This window comes from Bombus bifarius, unplaced genomic scaffold (assembly GCF_011952205.1).
Source record: "Bombus bifarius isolate JDL3187 unplaced genomic scaffold, Bbif_JDL3187 scf7180000008325, whole genome shotgun sequence".
In the NCBI taxonomy this organism is placed as follows: Eukaryota; Metazoa; Arthropoda; class Insecta; order Hymenoptera; family Apidae; genus Bombus; species Bombus bifarius.
This window is the reverse complement of record NW_022884593.1, coordinates 345,846-354,390: the sequence shown is the minus strand read 5'-3', so window position 1 is coordinate 354,390 and position 8,545 is coordinate 345,846. Positions and strand designations below refer to the sequence as shown.

The window sequence follows — 8,545 nt, the reverse complement described above, 5'->3', positions numbered from 1 at the left end:
TAATAATATCAACGGTTTCATATCAGTATATGCATATATTAAGAAATCGCCCGTCTTTTGAGTCGAAAAAAATCAAGATGGAGAAGAAGAAAAGGTTTCGCTCTGTGAAACAGACGGAGATGAATATAGTGTCTCTATCTTTGTCTGAAACATTCATAGTATCTATGTATACATACATGCGTGTTACGCATGCGCAGAACGGAACCTGTTTCTTGTCCTCCATCTTGATTTTTTTTAACTCAAAAGATGGACGGTTTGTAAATGCTTTTAGTATAGAATTGTCTAGATTTGTTTATGCGACCGTACCGTCACCAAATCCAGTGTTACATGTATATCAGTGAGAAAAACAAAAATTCATAAGGAGGAAAACAAAAATGATAAGAAATAAAAAAAAAATGAAATTACAAATAAAGAAATGGAAAAGATAAAGAAACAAGTGCTTCGGACAAAGCAAGGCAAGATCGGGTAGTTGAACTGTTAACATCAAGAACAGGTGGTGCTTGTATACCACCAGCAAAGTTATGAATAACATAAGTTGAGATCATTGATAAATCAGGAAGTCCATGCATAGGAAGTCCTAAAAAAATCTATACACGTTTACATTAATAAAGTTAATGTCAGTAATATAAGACTTATAATTCAAGAACTTGAAAGAAAATATTGTTAGAGGTAGAGGTTTGCTCGCTAAGTCTATTGTATAAGCTCAAGCAACATCATCAATGATTACATCCATTTATGCAGCCCTTACCACAATCATTAATTCTAAATTCTCAAATATAGGACACTTTAATATTGAAACATCTAATAATACAGTTTAAATGTTCTTTCAGAAAGAATGACAAACCTCTCTGTATATCTTCTGGGATATTTATAGCACATTTGCTAAATCAAAGAATAGCACTGAATGAGGCTAACAGTAAGATTATGGCTTTACAAATTTTGGCTTTCTTACTGGGAACTGGTGGATGACATAGTAAAGGTAAGATGGTAAATAGAATGGCTGATGGATGACTTGGTAGAAATACCAATTGCATTAAATTAAAAAATTAATTGAAATTAATTGAAACTTCTAGAAAGGCTATCAAAGCTATATTATAAATGTCAAAAAATATATTATATGAAGGACAAATAGATAAACAAATTCAATACTTAATTGAAGTTATATTTCAAGTTTGAAAAGACAAATTTAAGGATCATGAAGCAGCTTGATCTTGTAGAAGAGGAAAATCCATTTACTTATTTAATAACATTAGATGAAACAACAGATTCTTAAGATATATTAAATGTATTCGTCCGATGCAGAATATATTAATAATGAAGGTAGATATAAAGAATTAAATAGAAAAATATTAAATCCAGATGTCAGTGATTCAGAGAGTAAAGAAGAAAATGACAAAAAAGAAAGTTCTCATGAAAATAGTAGTACTGCTATGGTGGAAAGGAAAGAATATAATCTACAATAGTAGATAACACAGAGACAAATGTAACTGTATTTAAAAGAATCGTATGTTTAATAATACATTCATCAAAATCAAATTGATTTTGAAGAGTATGCGCACAAATTAATGAAAATGCAACTAAAACCTGGTAAAAAAACTGAAGTATATCATATATTCTTAGATTGTTGTGCAGAAATGAAAACATGAAACATTCTCTAGATTGTTGACTAATCAGTTTTGTGCCATAAAATATATCACATCATTTAAGTTCAACTTTTTAAGATTTATATCATATTTACTGTACTATTTAGATACAAATAAATTATGTAATGTATCAAAATTTTTTGCTCATTTACTATTTACTAATTCTATATTGTAGGAAGTTTTCTGTTGTATAAAATTAATCAAAGACATTACAACAAGTTCCAATAGGACATTTATTAAAATTTTGTTTCAAGAACTTCCCGTATACGTGGGACTACGGAAACTTCATCAATATGTGAAAGAAATCACGTTAAGACATGTATTTGATGGATTGTTTCTGATAAAACACTAGTTTCACAAGAAATTCTTTTTTTGTCCATTGATTTGGTTGGTCTCACAGACAATCTAAAGAAGCATTTAAAATTGTATCCAGAATCTGCCATAAAAATTTATAAATAAATATAAAAAAGTATTTTTTATTTTGTGTAAAGTTTTTAAATGACCTTAAGAAAACTTAGCATTGTGTAAAATCTAGCTCTTAAAATTTTTACGAACTATTTCAAAATAACCTGTTAATACTAAAATTTCCTATAAACTAATTCTAAGAAATTATTTTCTATAACAATATTTTGTTTCTTAAGATGTTATAATTTTGTCCCAAGATTCGTTTTTACACACAAGCTAGAGGGATTATAATATTTATACCATAATATTTATATAATATTCGTACAAAATTTCCTTTTATGTCATTCGTACAGATTTACCTGAAAAGTATTATTTATAATATAAATTTATGTTATTAACAAGAATATTAAATTTTTATATTTAAAGTAAGCTATTACGGACACTATGAAGGTATGGTGTATGCGGCGCGTGTTAAGTTCGCCCTGACAATGAACGCGGAATAAATGCACTTCTATCCATGAGACCATGTGGGTGTACCAGCATGTAGCCTATTTTGACGGGGGAATCACGTGATTAAATACTTAGCCGTCGCCACCCGCCACTACGACTGTGAGCAGACCGACACTATGCCACAACCACAACCCATAGATACGTAGCTCAACCATTTCGCATCCTTCGGAAGCAAGCACGGCTAACCGAGGCTCATCTTTAACGTGCATACATATATATATATATATATATATATATATATATATATATATATATACATATATGTATATACATATATATGTATATATATATATACATCCACCACACACATACGTATACATCATACATTCAATAGATACGAAAGTACGATAGAGACGAAACTGCTAACGTGGTAGGTAGTGGTTAGACACACAGAGAGCGCGGTAGGAGGCCAAGCACTGGCTTGGTGTTCAGAAGCGGTGTTAACAAGGGCTACAGTGAACTTCGTTTGACGACATGATATTCGCGAGGCTCGTGTACAGTCTACGATAATCGTTTGTACCTAAACTAAAAAAAAACCATGAGTGTTCAACACGATCATACACATATACAAGACTATTATATACTATATACGTACATAAAATTATATATTATACATATACATAATTAAGAGTACAATGCTCTGTATGGTTACAAAGCTACACAATACATACATCTTTTATAAGTGCTATCTTCTCGTGTTTACGTACTCGTACAGTTAGAGTGTACGTGTGTAGATGTGTGCGTGCGCGCGCGCGCGTGTGTATTTGTGTGTGAGAGAGAGAAAAAAGAAGCAAGGTGGAGTATTTGTATCGCAAAAACGACGTTCCATGGGTGAGTGGGGAGGAGAATACAGTCTTGTCATAAGAAGTGCCAGTCTAAACAGTAATATCCAGACGAACTAATATCACGTGTAGACTGTGAATGATTCTTTCTCTTGTCTGTTTCATCGATGTATGTATTACATTGATAATTGACGTACGATGTCATAAAGAATAATGCGTGTCTTTTCGAGTAGTCGGTGTCTCGGTGCGATCGATATTACTCGGTCGCGATGTACCGAGTCGATTTATTCTCCAAGAGTGTCACTCGTCCTGGTGATGATATTCATCGATCGAACGTATCGTCGATATAATTACTGCGACAAATAGCATTAACGAGAATATTTAATTGGTTGTGTCGGTGGTGGTCATACGGTAACGACCGAGAGTGGCCAGTGTAAAGTGTAGAGTGACAGTGGCGACGACGGTGGCGGTGACTGCGACGGCGGCGGCAGCGACAGTGGTGGTAGAAATAGCTGTGGCGGTGGCGGTCGAATGGCGGTCGCGATCGCGATAGCTACTATAGGTGACGGTGGATACGATAATATCGCGGACGGTGACGATAGAAACGAACGCCAGTGATAACCAAGCTCGCGACACAATGCGCGTACATCGCTCCAGAGAACGTAAAACTGATATGAAAATAACGTAAAACATGGGAAAATATGCAAATGAAATCAGCGAGAGGTAGAAACGGAGCAAGTTGCGAGGAATAATTTCATCGATAGTGTATTCCAGTAGTGTATTGGTAATAAATGGAAAATTGAACAAGAACAAAACATTATACGGATTATACGTATATTGGTAGTGGAATGTACTGAAGGATTGAAAGAGAATTATCATGTACATGGAGGTTCCGTTGCGATGGACAATAGACTGCGGATAATATAATATTACAAGGGGAGAAGACACATGAACGGGTTAAGCTTGTTCCCGAGTGAGAAACAGAAGCAATGAAGATGGAACATAAGATGAACACTTTGTATCTTTAACCGAATGTTAAGCTTTTCCGTATAATGAGGAACGGGAGCTAATACGTCGAATTAAATATTCGGAGAGTGAACGTATATATTGTGGGTGTAAATACGCCTATATTATGAGTCGTACAAAATAGCGTGGTATGTCACGAGTCTCGGGAATTTCGTGTGAGGCTGTTTTATCTTCTGCAATTCTTTTCACGTAGATACGAATAATGGAGACGTTATTACCGGGGAATACGAACAGTCAATCGTATAGCCCGCAGCTGAAGACCGTGTTGAAGACATATCAGTTATCCGCTGTGAAAAGCTTACAGGGCCCGAGCTCAGCCCTGCTTGGTATGGACTGCAAAAGTTTACTGCAGGAACAACCTTGTTACTCTCCCAACCGATCGAGTAGTTGCGTTATCGACTCCGAACAGATCTCCAAAGACACTGAAAAGGACAATAATTCGTCGGTGACGCCTATCGGCCCTTGCAAAGTTCGCAGAACCGATCAACCACTCGAAGATTCTGACGAAGACCCGCAATTGGAACGATCAAAAAATATCTGTGAAAAGAGGGAATTGGAGTTTCAGATACCCATTTTAACAGCTCCAGACCAAAGTTGTTCTGAAAGATGTGAGACGATCTTAGAGGGCGAGAGAATATCGTGTTTTGTTGTAGGGGGCGAAAGGAGGTTATGTTTACCACAAATATTAAACACTGTTTTGCAAGAATTTTCTCTTCATCAGATCAATCAAGTTTGCGATGAGTTGCAAATCTATTGTTCACGATGTACCAGAGATCAGTTGGAAGAACTTAAGCATTCAGGAATCCTACCACGCAATGCTCCTTCCTGTGGCCTTATCACTCAAACAGATGCCGAGAGGCTTGTCAGTGCTTTACTACTACGGACAGAGTCGTGCGATCCCTCTCAGATCGGTAATCAAGATAACATCGACAAGAAAGCATGTACTAAAAATGACAATGATGAAGAATCCATTGTCAAGTTTAAGGTGTATCATGAGTGTTTCGGAAAATGTAAAGGCATCTTTGATGCAAGTTTGTTTGAGTCAGATGATTCAGTGTGCATAGAGTGTATCGAATGTGGCTGCCAATTCTCACCTCAACGTTTTGTCAGACATGCTCATAGATCTCTTGAAAATCGTACGTGTCATTGGGGCTTTGATTCAGCAAATTGGCGGTCATATTTGTTGCTTTCACGAGATCAAGAACATTATAATAAGTCACTTACTTTGTTTCGAGAATTGAAGGAAAAACATCTCACATTGGGTTCCAAGCGAAAATCAGAGGTATTGTATTCCCATATTGTTTTCATAAAATTCCTAATTCCTAAATTATTTTTATAAGTAATATAATATATTAAGTAGTATAATTTATAAGTATATATTTATAAGTAATAGAGGCAGAGGATGATATTATGTTATATTCACAAAATATCTAATTTTACATAAAAGAGATATAAACGTCAATTAATATTATGATTTCATGATACTGCTTATATATCAAAAAATAAACAGAATGGAAAGAAGAAAATAAAGAACCCTTTTACAGTTGCGGCATGATTCAGAAAAAATAAAACGAATTAGGAAGGATATAGGAAGAGATGATTGTCCAGGAATTTATAATGGAAATGGCTTAGGCATGTATCATCCTGTATCTCAGGTAGCCAATGCAACTGATCCATATCTACAAATGTCATGGGCAGTCTTTGAATTAGCGGCTAGAGGAGCATCAGCTTTTAGACCATGGAATACCACAAATACTTGCAAGCATAAGGATAAGTAAGTATATTAAATACAGTTAAAACAATTTGAGATGTTTTATAACATGCTCTTAATTTTTCATAAACAGTTCATCATTGGTGCCTGCGTATCTCAGTCGTGGTCCACCTGTACTACAACATCCAGAGCACGTGGTTCCTCTCTCTGAATGCAAACGTTTTGAACCACATTTTCAACCAAATGTAGCCTTAGCACCTATACCTGCACCATCAGTGCCTGTAGTACTTCCACCATCTGCTCACCACCAACGACGACATCATCATGATCATAAACGTTATAACCATCACACATCGAGTTCTAACGAGAAGAAAGAAGTTTCGTCGGATAATGTCAAATCTGAGAAAATATCCCCTAGTTCTGGATCTAGTATTGGTGTATATTCTGCATTCCCTTCTTACACACCTGGAAGCAATCAGAAAGAACTGCCTCAAAAAACTAAATATGAAATAGGTGAAGAAGAAGAAAGTAGTGCTGCTGTAACATCGTCTACGATAAATATAGAACCACCTTTGGCTGAAATTGGAACCTCTTCACTGGAAAGTGATTCTGATTCGGAAGGAACGGCAGCGATAGATTTGGAGGAAAGGTTATTAGCTTTGGAAGCACCACAAGATGTTTTGGAAATGGCGCGACGCATAGTTTTAGAAAATGCACAATTACGACGTCATCGACGTTCGGATGCACGTGAAATATTACGATTACGTAATCAATTGCAAATGCAGCAAATACAATCATCTAATGATGGTGATAAAAAGGAGGAACCAACAAACGCAGCGAGTGCAGCAGATAGTACAGAAGGTAGTGAAGAAACGGAAGCTTTATTACCATCAAATAATAAAGAGTCTGAACCTGTTGTTCTAGCTGTTAGTAAAGAATAAAATCAGTGATTAGAGTTTTTTAAATTATTTAATACAAAACTGCTCAGAAATTTTTTGCAACGCTCATCTTTTATTGGATAAGCATGCATTAAATTTAGTACTAGTTATAATAACGATAATGATGAATTCTAAATAAATAAAAACTGTTTAGGTTATGTGATAAATAGAGAGCCTTAAACATTATAACCATTAATTTGAAATTTTTATTGTAACCATACTTTGTTTATGTCGATTTTAATTAAAATCGAATGTAGATATTGTAATATAGAGGAAAAGTAACATAAGTTAACCAAAATTTACCATGCCATTTAATATAATTATACTTAATAGTCTTTTTAACATGTTCCGTGCCGCGTGGGGTGTATAAGCCCCACGCTGAACTTCCTGTCCAAGGCATTTGGAATTTTAGTGGAATAAATGTTCAATCATGTGTTTGTTAAAACAATTCCACAAATTAAAAAATAAAACAAAAATTAAATTTATTACTTTGATCTCTAATACGTCGTAAACAATACACCCCTTTCTTGATAATTATGTTATTTGCGCTATTATTAATATTAACTTATTTAAAAAAATTTAAGGCATAAGCAAAACTATCAATCGTAATAACGTGGGGCGTATATGTCTGACGCGGCCTGAATGGAAAGTAACAAAAAATCGGTCCAGCACGGAACGTGTTAAATAGGTTTCCTGTGCATATTAAATATGCCGCAAGATTTTTATGATCATTCGTTTAATTGTAAAATTAAACACTGGTCAGAAAATAAGAGATTAGATTGCTTTCCATTTACTTTTTTATAGTCATGATTGCATAATGTAAATATGATTCAAGTACCATAGATGTATGTTTATATTGATAATATTATCATGCAAAATATTGCTAAAGTACAAAAAATCTTTAGGTGCTATATTATTATATTAGGAATGTGCTAAGCAAAAATCTAGGTGTATTTCAACAGTTCGTATTACACCAGAATATCAGAAATCTCGATTATGTTCTAGTTATCGTTTTTATAGCGCGAAACAATAAAATTATATTTTTCGCTAGTAATCTTCATATTTGAGTGATTGTAAATAAAATAAGTTAATTATTTATACATTTCAAAATTATAAAATTATTATTCAAGCGATATACTAAATCGAGGAAATTTAATTTACATACAAAAATTATTAACTTTTTGTATGTTTAGTTATTCTTGTATTATAAAAAAAACTTAATTTCAATTATGAACAGTTGGATAAAGGATTGAAATGAATATTATTTTATAAAAAATGCGTAAAATCGTGTTATGTATATTTTCTCTCTCTCTCTCTCTTTCTCTCTCTCTCTCTCTCTCTCTCTTTCTCTCTCTCTCTCTCTCTCTCTCTCTCTTTATCTATCTTTGGATATCGATATTTATTTGTGACATTGTATCTACATATCATTTTAGTTATATATAAAATTAAAAGAATTTGACCCTGTGGGTTTTAAAACATTAAATGTGATTTATTACGAATATTTTTACACGATCAAAAATTAATTTGTAT

At 34.0% G+C, this 8,545-nt stretch overlaps 1 protein-coding gene and 1 pseudogene across 1 annotated transcript; both read left to right on the top strand.

Annotated features, from left to right (window-relative positions):
* The first annotated feature begins 77 nt into the window (after nucleotides 1–77).
* LOC117212595 lies at nucleotides 78–2,227 on the top strand (annotated as a pseudogene).
* A 617-nt stretch (nucleotides 2,228–2,844) lies between these two features.
* LOC117212581 (ski oncogene) lies at nucleotides 2,845–7,897 on the top strand. The gene is made up of 3 exons (XM_033457486.1): nucleotides 2,845–5,648; nucleotides 5,911–6,140; nucleotides 6,211–7,897. The coding sequence occupies exons 1-3, from the start codon at nucleotides 4,569–4,571 to the stop codon at nucleotides 7,016–7,018; spliced, it is 2,118 nt and encodes a 705-aa protein (XP_033313377.1). The 5' UTR covers nucleotides 2,845–4,568; the 3' UTR covers nucleotides 7,019–7,897.
* The last annotated feature ends 648 nt before the right edge of the window (nucleotides 7,898–8,545 follow it).

What these genes read in the sequence shown, in the direction of transcription:
- LOC117212581 (XM_033457486.1), top strand. Translation starts at nt 4,569, where the DNA reads ATGGAGACGTTATTACCGGGGAATACGAACAGTCAATCGTATAGCCCG. An exon ending in GTTCCAAGCGAAAATCAGAG is followed by an intron (nt 5,649 to 5,910) that starts GTATTGTATTCC and finishes ACCCTTTTACAG; the next exon opens with TTGCGGCATGATTCAGAAAA. An exon ending in ACTTGCAAGCATAAGGATAA is followed by an intron (nt 6,141 to 6,210) that starts GTAAGTATATTA and finishes TTTCATAAACAG; the next exon opens with TTCATCATTGGTGCCTGCGT.